General features: G+C 36.0%; 2 protein-coding genes across 6 annotated transcripts; one reads left to right on the plus strand and one right to left on the minus strand.

Moving 5' to 3' along the window:
- Positions 1–236: 236 nt before the first annotated feature.
- LOC113761293 (polyubiquitin 11) lies at positions 237–17,424 on the minus strand. 5 transcript variants are annotated; one of them, XM_027304221.1, is made up of 4 exons: positions 17,259–17,424; positions 16,208–16,624; positions 1,382–1,874; positions 237–925 (listed from the first exon to the last, which is right to left on the minus strand). In XM_027304221.1, the coding sequence occupies exons 2-4, from the start codon at positions 16,622–16,624 to the stop codon at positions 462–464; spliced, it is 1,374 nt and encodes a 457-aa protein (XP_027160022.1). In that variant the 5' UTR covers positions 17,259–17,424; the 3' UTR covers positions 237–461. The 5 variants fall into 5 exon arrangements, with proteins under 5 accessions (XP_027160022.1, XP_027160021.1, XP_027160019.1 ...); XM_027304220.1 differs by having other exon boundaries at positions 1,154–1,874; XM_027304218.1 differs by having other exon boundaries at positions 237–1,874.
- On the plus strand, positions 9,725–11,545 carry LOC113761713 (histidine-containing phosphotransfer protein 1-like). Its single transcript, XM_027304817.1, has 5 exons — positions 9,725–9,866; positions 10,689–10,767; positions 10,878–10,946; positions 11,262–11,333; positions 11,404–11,545. Exons 1-5 carry the CDS (start codon positions 9,725–9,727, stop codon positions 11,543–11,545), a joined length of 504 nt encoding a protein of 167 aa, XP_027160618.1.
- Positions 17,425–19,309: the final 1,885 nt, after the last annotated feature.

Genomic DNA, 19,309 nt, shown 5'->3' on the forward strand with positions numbered 1-19,309 from the left:
AAAATTTTAGGACAAAAAAACCTCAATGTGCTTCGTCCCGACATTGACCACAAAGAAAGCCATATTGACATTGTAGTTTCAGACACATCTGTTGAAACATAATAATAATGCTTTTAGCACCCATAAGAACCAAGAAACGGCCCAATTTACCACTGAACGAGCTACGCATGCTCTCAAGCCCAGCAAATATACAAACTGAAAACAAGAAGAAATCAAGAAAACATAATAACGCAAACTTTAACAAAAGCTTTTAGAAGTCCTCGATTTTATTTGGCAACAGATAACACAACCATAAAATCCCATCACAACAAACAATATAACACCACCATCCAATCCCACAAAACGAAAATTACAAAGGCTTTAAAAAGCCAGTCACCATGACTTGGGCAGCAAAGAGACACAAGCAAAGCAAATTATTAACAGGATTATGTAACTTCCAATAGCAAGACAGCCTTCAACATTCAGAAGCCACCACGAAGACGCAGGACAAGGTGGAGTGTGGACTCTTTCTGGATGTTATAATCAGCCAAAGTCCTTCCATCCTCCAATTGCTTACCAGCAAAGATCAACCTCTGCTGGTCAGGTGGGATACCTTCCTTATCCTGTATTTTAGCTTTCACATTGTCAATGGTATCTGAGCTCTCCACCTCCAAAGTGATGGTCTTTCCAGTCAAAGTCTTTACAAATATCTGCATTCCACCTCTCAACCTAAGCACCAGGTGAAGAGTTGACTCCTTCTGAATGTTGTAATCCGCAAGAGTACGGCCATCTTCAAGCTGCTTACCAGCAAAAATCAACCTCTGCTGATCCGGTGGTATTCCCTCCTTATCCTGTATTTTAGCTTTCACATTGTCAATGGTGTCTGAGCTCTCCACCTCCAAAGTGATGGTCTTTCCTGTCAATGTCTTTACAAATATCTGCATTCCTCCTCTCAACCTCAGCACCAAGTGAAGGGTGGATTCCTTCTGGATGTTATAATCCGCAAGAGTCCGGCCATCCTCAAGCTGCTTACCAGCAAAAATCAACCTCTGCTGATCCGGTGGGATTCCTTCCTTGTCTTGAATTTTGGCCTTCACATTGTCAATTGTATCAGAACTCTCCACCTCCAGGGTGATGGTCTTTCCAGTAAGAGTCTTAACGAAAATTTGCATTCCCCCACGAAGCCTGAGCACCAGATGAAGGGTGGATTCCTTTTGAATGTTGTAGTCAGCCAAGGTACGACCATCCTCGAGTTGTTTTCCGGCAAAGATCAGCCTTTGCTGGTCCGGAGGGATGCCCTCCTTGTCTTGGATCTTGGCCTTGATATTGTCAATAGTATCAGAGCTTTCAACTTCAAGGGTTATGGTCTTTCCAGTAAGAGTCTTAACAAAAATTTGCATTCCCCCACGAAGCCTGAGCACCAGATGAAGGGTGGATTCCTTCTGAATGTTGTAGTCAGCCAAGGTACGACCATCCTCGAGTTGTTTTCCAGCAAAGATCAGCCTTTGCTGGTCCGGAGGGATGCCCTCCTTGTCTTGGATCTTGGCCTTGACATTGTCAATGGTGTCAGAGCTTTCGACCTCAAGGGTAATTGTCTTCCCAGTGAGAGTCTTAACAAAAATTTGCATCCCTCCCCTCAAACGCAGAACCAAATGAAGGGTGGATTCCTTCTGAATGTTGTAGTCAGCCAAGGTACGACCATCCTCGAGTTGTTTTCCGGCAAAGATCAGCCTTTGCTGGTCCGGAGGGATGCCCTCCTTGTCTTGGATCTTGGCCTTCACATTGTCAATGGTGTCGGAGCTTTCAACCTCAAGGGTAATTGTCTTCCCAGTGAGAGTCTTAACAAAAATTTGCATCCCTCCCCTCAAACGCAGAACCAAATGAAGGGTGGATTCCTTCTGAATGTTGTAGTCAGCCAGGGTACGACCATCCTCGAGTTGTTTTCCAGCAAAGATCAGCCTTTGCTGGTCCGGAGGGATGCCCTCCTTGTCTTGGATCTTGGCCTTGACATTGTCAATAGTATCAGAGCTTTCAACTTCAAGGGTTACGGTCTTTCCAGTAAGGGTTTTCACGAAGATCTGCATCTGTTGAGAAAGAAAAATCCAAAACACCAAATCAGATCCAATTAATATAAATTCCTCAACCCAAAATTGAAATTGCTAGCAGAAAATACACCCTAGCAAGAGAAAACTCACTGCCAAGGAAGGACCTGAATAACAGAATAATAGGAGCACCAAATTTCTTAATGTAGGGGTTCAACCCAAAAATTATTCAAAAAAACCTAGATCAAAATCGGACCATCATAATTAGATCAAAATCGGACCACCATAATTAAAAGCATTAAAAAAGGCAAAAATCTTATCATTCAACCAAATTAATCCACATAGGTTCATCGGTTATCAAATGGCTAAGAAGCTACAGTATCGATTAAGGCATCAACGAACAAAAAACCTAAATTGATAGATCATACACAAGACACGAATAGCAGGAAAAGGGGCAACCAATTTCCAAAATTAGGGTATTATTGCAGAAATTATAGAAAACCTAGCATCAAAATCCGACTAATTAAAAATAATAAAAACGCAACCAATATAATCACTATCAGATCCGTCTATGATCGGGAGATAAAGAAACCAGAACCATATCAGAATCAATTAAAGCAGCAAACAAACAACGAATCTTTATGTATTCTGAAAACAAACAGAAAAGGATAAATCGTCGGAGAAAGAAGGGATTGATTACCTTGTGAGAGGAGAAACAGAATAGCAGAGAAGGCTTTTGATTGAAGAATTTGAGAGAGGATTTGAAGAAGGATCGATAAATGAGCGAGAGGATAAGAAGATGAGAGGGTATTATATAATACTAGTTTTGAGGAGTCTGGAGCTGGTCAGCATTGACGTCTGTGAAAACCCAAACCGTAACCGACACGCAATTGCAAGTCGGTCGATTCACTTTGGATCCGGGGCACCTAAGATTGGCTATTGACGGGTCGGATTACGTCAGTTCGACTCGATTTGGACCGTTAATTGAACTTTCCGACTCAGTTTTGTGGTTTCCCAATTTCCCCCTTCATGGTGAGGAAAATTTTCAGGTCTTCCATTACACGATAAAGTGTAACGTGTAACGTCCATAATATGTCGACGCCTATCTTTTTTGAATTATTATGATTATACTTCTAATTAAGTTGAATTCTTAAGATAGATAAATTTTAATACGTGAGGGTGTTGGACATTAACATATATGACAGAAGACCCGTAGCCAAATTTTTTCTTTTTTTTTTTGGGTAAACAATACCTACGTGTCAAATTATCTAGGGTAGAGCTATAAACATGCAGACTAGTGAGAAAAGCTACACACACTGCACGTGCATGTGCGAAACTAGTGAGAAAAGCAAAATATATATATATAGATACACGTGTTTATGCAAATTAAGTAAACAAATTGGTAAGAGAAAATGTAATGGTTAATGATAGTTATTAATTTGAAAAAAATTGGTGCGTGATGCCCCGCACAGCCTGTGATCCCGTACATAACTTCTAAATACTTTTAATAAACATGCTATAATGGGCAAAATACATATCGCTTTAGGAATAAGAACTCAGTCTAATTGTGTTTTATGTAGTTCTGTCCAGTTATTATACATGTTTAAATTTTTTATGTATAAATATACATTATAATATTATTGTACAGAATATATATTAAATATTTTATTTATATACGTCACTTTTACTATAATTACAATAATATAATGTATTTATAAATATAAAACTATAGAACATGAACAAACCACACGAACTCCACCCGAACTGACTCCTTTCCCTAGCTTTGGTATGCAAAAAAAGAAGTCTTTTATATGAATTTTCAAAATGATTCCACTCGTGGCACGGTATCTTCTACCTACACTTTCCATGATAAGAAAAAGTTGTACTTGTGAAAACAGCACATTAAGCAAGGAAGTTTAATTGGAATGAATCATAATTTCTATTGTATGACCGATAGGTATAAACAAAAAAAAATCTCTATACTAGATCAGTTGCTCCTCAACCTCAACTTCTGTTTGAGCCTTTGTATACTGTAGGAGTTAACGTACTTGAAAATTCTTAAAGCATTAAAAGGGCATATTTGAAAATAAAAATGAATTGTGTCTTGAAAAGTAAATATTTAGCTAGCATTCATTAACCTCAGGAAGGGTGCGGAAAGAGTTAACAGTGCACCATTGACTCCCATAACCTCCTTGTGTTTGGTTGTGGTGTAAAATAGCACATTTTCTTTTAGGGATAATTTCAGAGACCTCCTCTTAGGTTTCTAACTATTTCATCGAGCTCCCTCAAAATTTAAAAAATTACACATATCTCCCTTATCATTTAAAATCACAATTTTATCCTTAAATATTTTAATGAAATTCCCTTATACTTAGAATAATTTTTAAAATTATTTTTTCATTTTTTCCCTTTTTTCCTTTTTTTAAAATTTTCATCAATAAAACTATAGAACTAACACTATTGCCTCTAATTTCTATTGTAACCAAATGTTGAACTAGTGAATTTTTTTACGAGTTAATTTTATTTGTAATCCAATATTTTTGTTGATCTCTGTTTTATATTTTTGGTATTAAAATTGACAATAAATTAAAAAGAAATGGTCCAAAATCACTGCTAAATTATGATTAGCCATTACTCAAAAAATTAGTAAACTCTAAATGAATTATTTCAACATTTTCTTTTCTATCTTATAAATTTAACTTCATAATAAAATACCAACAAAATATCCTATCATAGTGATAAAATTATTATTATAGTTGTTTATCAAATAGTAGATATGAACATGAAAAATTTGGCACATTTTTCTTATAATTATACTAGATAATCTTTTAATTGTATAGAAAAATAAATTAAAACTCATTACACAAGGGCATTTTTGGATATTCATTTAAAAATTTGATCAAATCAATATTATTTTAAAATTTTATAATTAAAACTATCAAATTAAGAAAAATAAGTGTAATTTTTTAAACCTCAAGAGAGTTCAGTGAAATTATCAGAAACCTCCCCTGCTCTTTTTTATTATTCCTAACATTTTCAAGACCAATTGATCAGAATATTATTTTTTTTTCCAAACATCAGAATATTATTGTTTTTGATCAGAATTTTGTTAGATGACAAAAAAGTCGATCAAATAGAGTGGCTTGGCTGCTTGCTTTTAAAAAAGGCACGACGGGCAATTTGTTAAAAAAAAAAAAAAAGAGTCAGGATGAAGACGCGCACACACACACACATGTAAACACTTGAAATAAAAAAAAAAAAAAAAAAAAAAAGGTCAGGATGAAGAAGCGCACACACACACGTAAACACTTGAAATAAAAAAAAAAGTCAGGATGAAGACGTTGGGTTCCTCCAAAGTTTCTAGAGTTTGAGAGCGGCACTGCCATTATCATAGCAAAGCTAAAGCCGTTGCCAAGGTCCCTTCATTTTATCTTTAAGTTCTAGTTCATGAGATGGGTTTCGTAAAATTTCAAATTGTTATTTTTGACGTTGTATGGTTGATTCTGTGGGCTTATTTATGTTATACGTCTCATGAGGAGCATATTTATGTTATACGCTTGGTGAAGTATGTGCTAGTTTTGAATGAGTTTATGAAATAGAGATCGGACTGTAAATAGTCATTTTTGCTACTTTTTCACTCAATTTCTCTAAAAACTGAGGGCGAAAATGGAATCTATGCGAAAGACTTAGTGAAAGGTGAAACTTTGGGGTAAATCCATCACCGAAAGGCTCTATGACTGGTGGTGGTTGGTGGCGGCAAAGGCCGGCAGCACTACCGTTGCCACTGCTCATTTCTGCCATGACTAGGTTGAGGAAGAAGAAGAGGGAAAAGGAAAAACAAAAAAAAAAGGAAAATTAAGTTTTAGTAAAACTACATAGCATTGCCCCACATCTAAACTACGCCGCTCCACTAAAAGGTTGAAAATGGGTTTTAAAATCAGAAACTAAATTTGTAATTTGGTCCATCAATTTCTTGAAACCTCACTATAGGCCTAAAACTATGATTCTATTGCATCTAGGTCCATTTTTTAATGCATTTTGGTCCATGAACTTTATCTATATTTAATTTTGATCCCTAATCTTTTTAATAATATGATTTTGACTTTTAAAACTCTCTAATTTTACAATTAGTTCCCACTAGAATGATAACTTTTCAATTAGAGCAGTTTGATTTCTTTACTTACTATTTTATTCCTCAATTATGCATTTTTATGTGTTTTTGTATGACTATTACAACTAAATGACTTTAATTAGCTTTGGTCTTTCATTACTATGACCTGATAGTGGTATCTTTGCTCCTTTTGTTCATGTTGTGAGTCCTAAATAGGAAAACCTTGATCCAACACTTTAAAGGGAGGTACCCTTCTTGGTTTTAACATCCAATTATGTTCTATTATGTGTTTATATGCTCTAAGTTGTTTTAATTTCTTAGTTTGCTATTATATTACCTTCTTAGTTGCAATTTGCTTTTTAAAATGCTTGTTCATTTTACTCTAATTTTTTCAAGTTGTTTTCATTTAATTAAATAAAATAGTTGGGTTCATGTTTTTCGTTCTCCCTTTGTTAGATTGCAATTAGGACCTCACATATATCAGATAGGTTTATTTTTCATTATTTCCCTGTCAGATTTTAGTTATGTTCTCTAATGTAATAGATAAGGCTTCTATGTGTTATGTGCTCTTATGTGCTTACGTATTTGCATGCTTTCATAAGGATTGACATTTAGATATCATGCTTATTTGTTACGTGCTGAGTGTGCTTTCCATGTTTACTCCTTTTATATCATGCTCTTGTATACAATGCCTGCTTAGCGCCATCACACTTGTGCTAGTTGTGGCACCTTCTCTGTTAATTTGCTAAACCAATACTAGTGAAGATTTGTAAAAATAGGTTAATTCAATGATAGAATCTTAGATTTTTTGCACATTAAATCCATGTATTGTATGTTATTCATTTCATTTTTGTACATATTTTTTATATTTTTAGACATTTTTTTTCTCATTTGTATGTTGTTTTTTCCTGTAATATGCCCCTATCCTGTATGTGTTTGAGCAATTTCATTTATATTTGCATTTCATATAAGAATTTAGAAATTAGATAGTTCATTTGCTTGTTTAGATGTGTAAAGTCACCCTTTTAAGTATGAAAATGGGCAATTATTGCAATTATGAAATGGTTAAGAGGAAGTAACACTCCTAATCTTAAACTCTTCAATGGACTATCTACGCACAAGTGCTTAGTCTGCATGTTTTGCATACTTCCCTCAAACAATGTTGTTTTAAGTTAAATGAATATGTGTAATACTCTCCATTTTGGTTGCAGAGACTATTAGCTTTGCTTCGTCATCCTGACTATTGCATCTCTGCCTATTCATCTGTAAGTTACATACATTTATGTTCACTTTTTTGGGATTTCAAACTGGTCTTGACAGCAAAGTATATTAGTCGTCCCTTGATAAGATGCTCACTTTTATGGAAGAAGAATTTGCTTGATTCAGACTTTGACTGGAATCCGTTAGATGGTAAGGTAAGTTATTCATCTTGTTTAGATTTTAGACATCTGTAGCTTTATTGTGATCATTAAATGCCTACTGAAGCGTGTAACTGTAATCAACTTCTGATAGGACTAGGCGCTTGAATATTGGGAATAAAGTTAACAACTTCTCTGCATGATTTGCTGGCTTTTAGATTGGATTTTACAATTGTTTTGCCACTTATAATCATTGAATGAACTGAGTTTTTAGTTTGCTATCCATGGTTTCTACAGCCTGCATTAACATTATTTTACCAACGTAGAGTACAGTTACGCTACTCTGACAAATTAACCAAAAGATCCTATGCTTCTAGATTTCATTCGCAATCCTATACTAGCATGTGATCTTGTAGGTTAAAAAACCACTTATATGAATAATTACCAAATAAAACACGTACTCCTAAATAACTCTCAGAGAGTTATTAAAAACCGGATCCCAATAAAACTGGTAAATATATGAATAGAAACTTCAAGGTTTGGTATATTTTGCCGACATTCGAAGCAGAGAAATTCAGACGGGCATACGTGGTGGTGCTTGCTGACGCAAGTTCAATGCTGTCAACAGACTTCTTGCATGGGATCTAAGCCCATTGAGCAGCATTTGGATGCCGCTGAAAAGCCAATAGCAGGTGCACTGAAGCAGCGGCCATGCCGCTATAGCAGCAGATAGTGCCCAAGAAGCCTTAAGGAGCACTAGCCCAGGGTGGTACGGGAGGAGCAAGGATAGTAATGAGAAACTGGAGAGGACTCCACTAGCGACAGCAGCACCATTCAACACACCCACATATGTGTGGCAGCGATTCTGCAATTGCTTGATAGCCAGAAATAACAGGGGGTAGGAAAGTATAGCAGCAACGAAACTCCAGGTTTGCGGAGGATGTGTTTCAAATGGGTCCTGAGACTTGGCCTGATAAAGAGAGAATCAAATAGTTTAAGAGTTTATGACAGGGAGGTGTCGAGTTCAGTTGATCCTCAATCACTTCATCCCTGTAAGATAGTGAAGATAGTTCTTAATTTTTGTTATTTTTGACAGTGAAGACAGTTCTTAATTGCATCAAGGTTTTGTGCTAGAAAAAGGGAAAAAGGATTTTGCTAGAATTGAAAAATAGAATCTAATGTTTAGTACTATGGACTATGGAGTGGATGGTGTGACGACCCAACCTAATCCTCATTTACACCTTAGAAATCTTAAAATCTACACTTTAAGAAATCTTAATGTGTCCTCCAGAGTCAAACCTGGAAGTACATTTGCAAAAGCAAAGACATGATTGCTAGCATATAACTCAAAATCTCAAAACAAAATACGCCATTTGACTTTCCTTGTCAGATAACTATATAACTTTTAATAGCATCCTTGAAGCCCTGGCAAACCAGGTTGTCTCAATCGAATTCATTCACATTGAAAATTATTATTATTATTATTATTTTTGAAAACACCAAAAACAAAACTTGTAACCTAACAAGCCTAATGAGAAGCATGTGTGCACATATGTATGATACACATTATAGTGTTCTTGACACAAACACAAGTCCGAATCTTATGAAAACGAAACTCTCAACTCAAACAGAGGTCAAAATGTTCTTAACTAGTTCTAGAAAATTAATCAAAATTAAACCAATAACGAAGGTTGATAATATTCAAGCTTAACCAGATAAACATAGGCAAACCAACAAGTATTGCCATTGTTAACAAAACACCATCGCCGTCTCCCCAGGCAAAAGTGCGTTCAACCTCAGCGCACCAATTGCCTCGAGACTTTGTACAGAACAGAGCTAATATGAACAGAGCTAACCTCTTGACTTTGTACTTGAAAAACAGACATGCACTTGCCCATGAAGTTCCAATTATCAGATTGCAAAATATCATGTTTGCTTGCCAAAAGGAGGTCATCCAAAGACGAATTCAAAGAAACTACAGAATATACAAATCACACTCCGAGCAAAAAGTGTGCTGAATCTCAAATGCACAAAGTCTCTTAAATAGCCAAGATTCATGCCCCATCATTATTATGTATATAAAACTCTCTCATGATATACGACTGACTGTCCAAATCTATCTAGTTGTACTAGTACTAGACATCAATATATAATGGTGCAGAAGCCAAGACATGCTAAAGATTGAACAGCATTCGAAGCTCTGTAAGTACAAAAAGGATCATTAGAATATGTAAATGAGTGACCAGCTGACCTGCGTGGGTTGTTGGCAAGATTATTATTGTTACCAGGATCAAGTTGGATCACAAGCATGGTTCGCCATCACGGGTCGCGGTCGCGTCGCGGTCTCAGTTGTTCTACATCTGTCGTGGCATATCGGTTGAATATTGGGTGATATGAACATTATAACACATTAAAGATTCCAAAAATTTTGAAAAAATTACTAAAATTAGAAAATATTGAAAAAGACACAATTTAAAAAATATCGGAGTCGACTCCGAGTTGACTCGGATATATCGACCGATATCATGTATCACGGATTCGAATCGGTCAATATCGATCGAGTCAGAGCGAGTCGTCGCGGATATGGTGATATCCGTAATTCGGGGATCGGTATCGTACCGGTCCCTTCCGTTCCAGATACGACTCGGCCGATACGTATCGGTATCGGCCGATATGGCGAACCATGATCACAAGAGCGTCCGCCATCAATACTTGTTGCGATAGCAGGATGGATGCAGTTCGAATATTTAGCGTTCCTTTTTAAGGACTGAAGTGTCTCTCTCACCTGAGGTTTCATGAAATATCACCTAATGGCAAGTGGGTAAAGTGTAATTTGAAAGCACGCAAATGTCCGTGCACCTAAGGACGTCTTAGGACTGAAGGAGTTACCTAAACGTGTTCAACGCGCTTTCACTTGCTGCCACATGGCAGCTTTGAGAGCTCAAGTTTGCATTCGTTTTGCTGACCTGACCTTGGTTCTCCTATTCTAAGGAAGGAGTTTGATTGGGTTGGAAGGCTTGGACCCTGGAACGATTGTGCCATCTGAATTATCACGAGAGAAAAGGCAACCCAATTGGATGCTACGAAGGAAAATGGAATTGCTTATTGTAGGCTAATTTACTTATTTTTACTATCGATTTGTGAGCCGGTTTGGGCATGTAAAAATTAAACAGAGAGCACCCGCTTGGATGCTGTAAGACGTGGATTTTGTGGTTGAAGTGGTGTCCCTCTTCTTTGAGGATTCTGAGAAGCTTCTCAACAATGTGGCGACTGCCCTGTAAGCTATCTTTACATTTCCTGATTAGTCCTTTCAAGATTATCTATGAATAGTCTTTTATTCGGTTGATTTTTGAGTTGAGGTTTAATTTGGTTTTTTCAATGGCACAGTCAACAACCAATTGTGGATTTTAAGCAGGTCGATGCTTATGTCCACCAATTCAAGGGTAGCAGTTCTAGGTAAAAAAAAAAAAAAAAAAAAAAGATACTAACAGTTTTCCTTTTTGTTGGTTTTCTTCCCTTACTTTTAATTTTCTTAGTTCTTTACCTCCATATATGCTTCTGGCTAGCTAGTAGAATAGAACCAAAAATTACGGACCACTTCTTTGTAATTAGGTTATATTCCACGTCTTTGCTCTAGCTAATTTTGAACTCCACTAAATTGACTTCAAGATTAACATCTACTGACGCAAATTACAATGCATTTTTTGATGATTAGTCTTCTGTCGTGGAAAAATTCGACTATATGACAAGGGATTATGTCTCTTCTAACAGCATAGGTGCACAAAGAGTGAAGAATGCGTGTGGTGCTTTTAGAAATTTTTGTGAGGAAAAGAACCTGGATGGGTGAGTTTTGAATTGGCAGCTTGGCCTTGCTGTATAGTGTTGTTGAAGTGACTGAACACCTTATATGCAGGTGTTTGAAATGTCTACAACATGCGAAAAATGAATACGCTCTTGTGAAGAGCAAGCTTGAATATTTATTTATGGTAAGCGTTTGTCTTGAAGGAATTTTTATACACGAGGCTTGGTTATATTCTTCAAGCATATTTCAGTAGTAATGTTGCTTAGTGGTTAAAAATATTGAAGGCAATTTTGTCTAAAATTCAACAGCACTCTCTTTCAAATTCATTATGCTGATTACCCTCCTGTAAAAAACGAATTAAAAGAATGAATAAGATTGTTAAAGGTAGTATGCTGAAAGGGAATATAGAAAGGCAAAAGCTTTTGACATTCTCGTTTCTTTCACTGTCATTTTGCGTCATCCTTGGATATGGTTTATGTGGTTCCTCAACCACTAACGAAATGCATATTGTAACTCTTACCCAATTGGGCATGTAAATGGAAGGCTGTCTATTTAAAAAGAAATATGAGTGTATCATTGTGAGAATTTTTTCATTGGGTATTATCGTTAACAGGATCAAGTTGGATCACAACAGCGCCGCCCATCAATGAATAATGTCTGATTCAATACTTGTTGTGATAGCAGGATGGAACCAGTTCTTATATATAGAAAGAAAGGGCCTTTTCACTGAAGAATGTCTGATTCCAAAGCTATACATACAACTTCGTTAACCTGGACTAATATTAGCCACCCACCAGTCATTGAGGATTTCAATTACGATGCCTTCTTTTATTTTTCCAACTTTCTCCTAAAAAAAGCGATATTCTTCGTATGCGTTAGCTGGCCACTTTATCTTTAATAAGTGCGTGTGATAATTTGGATAATGTAAAGACCAATCTAAAATCCAACAAATCAAGCAGAGAAGTTACTAATTTTATTCCCAATAGTCTGTTATAAATTGATCAGAAGAAAGTTACGGGTGTCAAAAAGTTTAAACAAGATGATGAATAGCTTCCCTTACCATCTAACGGATTCTAGTCAAAATCAGAATCAAGCAAATTCTTCTACCATAAAATATAATTGAGCATCTAAACAAGGGATTAATATACTTTGCTATCAAGACCAGTTGAAGTTCCGGTTGAGCAGAAACATAGATGTATGTCACTTACAGATGAATAGGCAGAGATGCAATAGTCAGGATGATGAAGCAAATCTCCTATGCTCTCTGCAACCAAAATGGAGAGTATTACATGTATTCATTTGACTTAAAACATGTAGACTAAGCACTTGTGCACAGATTCAGCAGTAAAAATGACTCTTTACTTCATCTCTGACTTTGAAGTAAATTAAATGAGCCGCTTAAGCTTCTGATGAAAGACAAATCCTACGCGGCAGGATGAAAATTTTTATCTTGGTCCGAACTCATTACTATTTAGTAAGCTTAACGGTTGAACTTGAAAAAATAAATAATATCATCAGGGCGTGGAAAAAAGCAAGAATTGGAATGCAGAATCTACGCACGTAGAGAAATGGCTGGCTGCGCGCCGGACTTTCCCGTCAAGAAAGATGTCTTGGTGGTCACTGATGCGACGGGAGATTAATTAATCTGTGATGGGCCTTTGGCCCTTTAAAGAACCAACGCGCGTGCGCGCACACATTTATACGCACAAATACACAGATACTTGATTCCCAGGTGGAATTCTATAGGAGACTATCTCATCTTCTTTTTTTCTTTTTTTCTTTTTTTTGTGTTCTTAATTTAGGCACAGATAAGAAAATTTTTTTTTTTACTATTATTTATATGTGTTATAAAGTTTTTACAAATTATATCATTTCATTAAGTTTTTTCGTAAAAAAGTTTTTTTACGTTCTTTGTATGTATATCTTTCAATTATCTTTTTATTTTACATATATTAAATTATTATCATATATATAAATTTTTTTAAAAATTGCAATCCAAACGGCAGCAGTTTGGTAAGGGCAGCCGATAGGCCCTTTATTGGTACGTTCGGCATGTGGTAAAATCAAAATCGTGTCACTTATGCACTTACCACCATTAGTGTAAGATATTGGGATGAAATTATTCTTATTATATAAAATAAGGGAAAAATTAGAATTCTTATATATTGTGCCCAAGGACAAATTCGTTCAGCGGCTTGATATTCTATTATTTATTTGAAAACTTAACTTGTGGTGGATCTTCTGTACATACAAATTGTGCTTTTGTACACAGCGACGAATTCATGATTTTAGTTTGGGGGATGAATCATCAATAATATAATATCAAAAAAAATTCTATATCAAATAAAGCACAATAAATGTAAACACAAAAGTTCAATAGACTATAATTAGGAATAAGAAATTTTTAAAAACTAAAGATAAAGTATAAAGAAAAAATTGGGAAAATTAGGTTATATATCGTTTCTATTCACTATCACTAAGAAGCGTTTAAAATCGTGGTTGAAGATTCTCTAATTTATACAGTAGTTGATTTTTTTTTTTTTTTTGGCTTTGATTTTCTATACAACAAATACAGTGTTATATTAGTTGCTATTTTAAAGTTATAGCATTTCAAAAATCTAAGAGTTAGTCTGTCATAAGAAATTTGTTTGAAAAATAGTACCAATTACCCTATATATAATCTTTGATTTTCTATATAACAAATACAATGTTATATTAGTTGCTGTTTTAGTAATTGTTGTTCAAAAATAGTACTAATCGTAAGGTAATGTAGATACTAATGGTATATTTATATATATATAAAAAAAAAACTAATTGCTAGTTTGATATAAGATACTTTATCTAAAGAAATTAATCAAAATAACAAAAACAACTACTGATGACAAATGATGGGGTTGCGCTCTACTTCAAAAAAAAAATTACAAATGATGACAAAATAAAATTTGTAGATTACTATTTACTAGGTATGTGTGTCTGTGTATATCAATCTATCTAATAGATGTTCATAAAACACTCATTAAAATATATTTACATGTTATGTGTTTAAAAATATAAAATTAATTAAAGATACTAAATAAACATAAAAAAGAGTAGGCAAGATTAAATAAGGAGATAATAATTTGTTAATATATGTGTGTGTGTAATATTTTAGATAAATACTAAGTGTGTTAACGATGAGCTAAAACGGGAAAAGTATATGGTTGGAAAATTTTAGGACAAAAAAACCTCAATGTGCTTCGTCCCGACATTGACCACAAAGAAAGCCATATTGACATTGTAGTTTCGGACACATCTGTTGAAACATAATAATAATGCTTTTAGCACCCATAAGAACCAAGAAACGGCCCAATTTACCACTGAACGAGCTACGCATGCTCTCAAGCCCAGCAAATATACAAACTGAAAACAAGAAGAAATCAAGAAAACATAATAACGCAAACTTTAACAAAAGCTTTTAGAAGTCCTCGATTTTATTCGGCAACAGATAACACCACCATAAAATCCCATCACAACAAACAATATAACACCACCATCCAATCCCACAAAACGAAAATTACAAAGGCTTTAAAAAGCCAGTCACCATGACTTGGGCAGCAAAGAGACACAAGCAAAGCAAATTATTAACAGGATTATGTAACTTCCAATAGCAAGACAGCCTTCAACATTCAGAAGCCACCACGAAGACGCAGGACAAGGTGGAGTGTGGACTCTTTCTGGATGTTATAATCAGCCAAAGTCCTTCCATCCTCCAATTGCTTACCAGCAAAGATCAACCTCTGCTGGTCAGGTGGGATACCTTCCTTATCCTGTATTTTAGCTTTCACATTGTCAATGGTATCTGAGCTCTCCACCTCCAAAGTGATGGTCTTTCCAGTCAAAGTCTTTACAAATATCTGCATTCCACCTCTCAACCTAAGCACCAGGTGAAGAGTTGACTCCTTCTGAATGTTGTAATCCGCAAGAGTACGGCCATCTTCAAGCTGCTTACCAGCAAAAATCAACCTCTGCTGATCCGGTGGTATTCCCTCCTTATCCTGTATTTTAGCTTTCACATTGTCAATGGTGTCTGAGCTCTCCACCTCCAAAGTGATGGTCTTTCCTGTCAATGTCTTTACAAATATCTGCATTCCTCCTCTCAACCTCAGCACCAAGTGAAGGGTGGATTCCTTCTGGATGTTATAATCCGCAAGAGTCCGGCCATCCTCAAGCTGCTTACCAGCAAAAATCAACCTCTGCTGATCCGGTGGGATTCCTTCCTTGTCTTGAATTTTGGCCTTCACATTGTCAATTGTATCAGAACTCTCCACCTCCAGGGTGATGGTCTTTCCAGTAAGAGTCTTAACGAAAATTTGCATTCCCCCACGAAGCCTGAGCACCAGATGAAGGGTGGATTCCTTTTGAATGTTGTAGTCAGCCAAAGTACGACCATCCTCGAGTTGTTTTGAAGGGTGGATTCCTTTTGAATGTTGTATGGTCCAGCCAAAGTACGACCATCCTCGAGTTGTTTTCCGGCAAAGATCAGCCTTTGCTGGTCCGGAGGGATGCCCTCCTTGTCTTGGATCTTGGCCTTGACATTGTCAATAGTATCAGAGCTTTCAACTTCAAGGGTTATGGTCTTTCCAGTAAGAGTCTTAACAAAAATTTGCATTCCCCCACGAAGCCTGAGCACCAGATGAAGGGTGGATTCCTTCTGAATGTTGTAGTCAGCCAAGGTACGACCATCCTCGAGTTGTTTTCCAGCAAAGATCAGCCTTTGCTGGTCCGGAGGGATGCCCTCCTTGTCTTGGATCTTGGCCTTGACATTGTCAATAGTATCAGAGCTTTCAACTTCAAGGGTTATGGTCTTTCCAGTAAGAGTCTTAACAAAAATTTGCATTCCCCCACGAAGCCTGAGCACCAGATGAAGGGTGGATTCCTTCTGAATGTTGTAGTCAGCCAAGGTACGACCATCCTCGAGTTGTTTTCCGGCAAAGATCAGCCTTTGCTGGTCCGGAGGGATGCCCTCCTTGTCTTGGATCTTGGCCTTGATATTGTCAATGGTGTCAGAGCTTTCGACCTCAAGGGTAATTGTCTTCCCAGTGAGAGTCTTAACAAAAATTTGCATCCCTCCCCTCAAACGCAGAACCAAATGAAGGGTGGATTCCTTCTGAATGTTGTAGTCAGCCAATGTACGACCATCCTCGAGTTGTTTTCCGGCAAAGATCAGCCTTTGCTGGTCCGGAGGGATGCCCTCCTTGTCTTGGATCTTGGCCTTGACATTGTCAATAGTATCAGAGCTTTCAACTTCAAGGGTTATGGTCTTTCCAGTTAGGGTTTTCACGAAGATCTGCATCTGTTGAGAAAGAAAATCCAAAACACCAAATCAGATCTAATAAATATAAATTCCTCACCCCAAAATTGAAATTGCTAGCAGAAAATATACCCTAGCAAAAGAAAACTCACTCCCAAGGAAAGACCTGAATAACAGAAGAATAGGAGCACCAAATTTCTTAATTTAGGGGTTCAACCCAAAAATTATATAAAAAAAACCCAGATCAAAATCTGACCACCATAATTAAAAGCATTAAAAAGGCAAAAATCTTCTCGTTCAACCAAATTAATCCACATGGGTTCATCGGTTATCTAAAGGCTAAGAAGCTACAGTATCGATTAAGGCATCAAGGAACAAAAAGCCTAAATTGATAGATCATACACAAGACCCGAATATCAGGAAAAGGGGCAACCAATTTCCAAAATTAGGGTTGTATTGCAGAAATTATAGAAAACCTTGCTTCAAAATTGGACTAATTAAAAATAATTAAAGGGCAACCAAAATAATCACTATCAGATACGTCTATGATTGGGAGATTAAGAAACTAGAACCATATCAGAATCAATTAAAGCAGCAAACAAACAACAAATCTTTATATGTATTCTGAAAACAAACAGAAAAGGATAAATCGTCGGAGAATGAAGGAATTGATTACCTTGTGAGAGAAGAAACAGAATAGCAGAGAAGGCTTTTGATTGAAGAATTTTAGAGAGGACTTGAAGAAGGATCGATAAATGAGTGAGAGGAAATGAAGATGAGAGGGTATTATACAGTACAAGTTTTGAGGCGTCTGGAGCTGGTCAGCATTGACGTCTATGAAAACCCAAAGCGTAACCGACACGCAATTGCAACTTGCAAGTCGGTCGATTCACTTTGGATGACGGATCGGACTACGTTATCTCGGGTCGCTGAAGAGTTGACCCGACATCTCGAAATCAACCACCGCATTGAGCCGAGGTCAAGTGGCTCGATTTGGACCATTAATTGAATGGAGTTGACTCATGTACTCTAATTGCACGGATCCTTTTTCCGATTCAGTTTTGTGGTTTCCTAATTTCCCCCTTTATGGTGAGGAAATTTTTCAGGTCTTCTATTACACAATAAAGTGTAGCGTGTAACATTCATATTACACATTCTTTAACATCGACACCTATCTTTTTTGAATTATTATGATTATACTTCTAATTAAGTTGAATTCTTAAGATAGATACATGTTAATACATGAGGGTGTTAGACATTAATATATGACAGAAGACCCATAGCCAAAATTTTCCTTTTTTTTTTTGGGGTAAACAATACGTACGTAACAAATTATCTAGGGTAGAGCTACAAATATGCATACTAGTGAGAAAAGCTACACACACACACTATGCGTGGATGTGCTAGTGAGAAAAGCAAAATATATATACGTGTATGTGCGAACTCACATAGTGATGAATAAGGCAAAATACATATACTCGATCGTGTATGTGTTCTATGATATTGCACAGAATATGTATTAAATATTTTATTTATATACGTCACATTTACTATAATTACCATAATATAATGTATTTATAAATATAAAAATATAGAACATGACCAAACCAGATGAAACTCCAACCGAACTGACTCCTTTCCCTAGCTTTGGGATGCAAAAAGTTTTTGATATGAATTTCCAAAATGAGAGTAAAATCAGTACTCTGTATTAGTGAGTTGCTCACTTGGCGACTGCAAATTAGTCTTCCGTATTACTGAATTTGACGCTATAGTTGGACTGTCACACCCCAAATCCGATAATCATACTTAATAAATATTTAACTTATGATTTGAAATGTGGCACCGGCATACCTTCCGAGAGTATATGTCGCGCCCCATTTTTTCGCGATGAAAAATAAAAGTGTAAGATGTTTACAAAGGATGTGATTTTATTTAAAAATATGTGAAAAATGACCTAGAATGGGACTTAAAAAATGTGACAATTTGGGTCCAAAATTTAGTCTAAAAGGGTTTTTAAGAAAAAAAGGAGTCGCCACTTGGTATTGAGTTTGGGTGTATCAAGTCACCCCAAAAATATTTTTTGACAAAATAAAATAAAACCCTTTTCGACGACTCTAGGTCTTTGAAAAACAAGAGAAAATGAGTTCGAGAGTCACGGTTGAAGAAAGGGAATGCAAAGGTTCGATTAACTCAAACTTAAGGCACCCTTTCAACTTAGTCTAAACTAGTTGCGAAGTTTAGTTAAAATTTCTCTAATCTAACCCTTAAATTTATCACATTTGGATGTTTCCTACATGGATGCAAATCTAAATTTATAAAATATCGAAAGGGACAAAATATCCATTCAAGGGTTTAATTTATACCAATTGCATTAATTGCGAAGGCCAAAATAATTCCTTGATGGTGTCACGAGTATGCAAATGATGAAATTAAAAGAAAAGAAAAGCAAATTAAATTATATACATAGATATAAGTGATCAAAAGAAAAGGAAATGCAGCATAATGGGTATGGGAGGCAAAAATTCGTGACATAATTTTCTTATACAAGGATTAATGGGGTATTTAAACTAAAAAGTTATAATCACCCATTTCCCATGTTCAAAGAATAATTCTCCTAACATAGACAAGCAAATGAACTAACTTAAATGAGATGCAATTCTAAATGACATAATTAACATATATAGAGGATGGGGGGTAGATGATAATATAATAGGCAATATCATGCAA

Source organism: Coffea eugenioides, chromosome 2 (genome assembly GCF_003713205.1).
Source record: "Coffea eugenioides isolate CCC68of chromosome 2, Ceug_1.0, whole genome shotgun sequence".
Classification (NCBI taxonomy): domain Eukaryota; kingdom Viridiplantae; phylum Streptophyta; class Magnoliopsida; order Gentianales; family Rubiaceae; genus Coffea; species Coffea eugenioides.

Bases quoted from the DNA above. Each gene is read 5' to 3' on its own strand.
- LOC113761713 (XM_027304817.1), top strand. From the start codon at position 9,725: ATGAGTGACCAGCTGACCTGCGTGGGTTGTTGGCAAGATTATTATTGT. The intron at 9,867-10,688 runs GTTGAATATTGG...GGATGCTGTAAG, and splicing joins ACATCTGTCGTGGCATATCG to ACGTGGATTTTGTGGTTGAA. The intron at 10,768-10,877 runs GTAAGCTATCTT...TCAATGGCACAG, and splicing joins AACAATGTGGCGACTGCCCT to TCAACAACCAATTGTGGATT.
- LOC113761293 (XM_027304218.1), bottom strand. From the start codon at position 16,624: ATGCAGATCTTCGTGAAAACCCTAACTGGAAAGACCATAACCCTTGAA. The intron at 1,875-16,207 runs GAATCCACCCTT...AACATTCAGAAG, and splicing joins CTGACTACAACATTCAGAAG to GAATCCACCCTTCATTTGGT.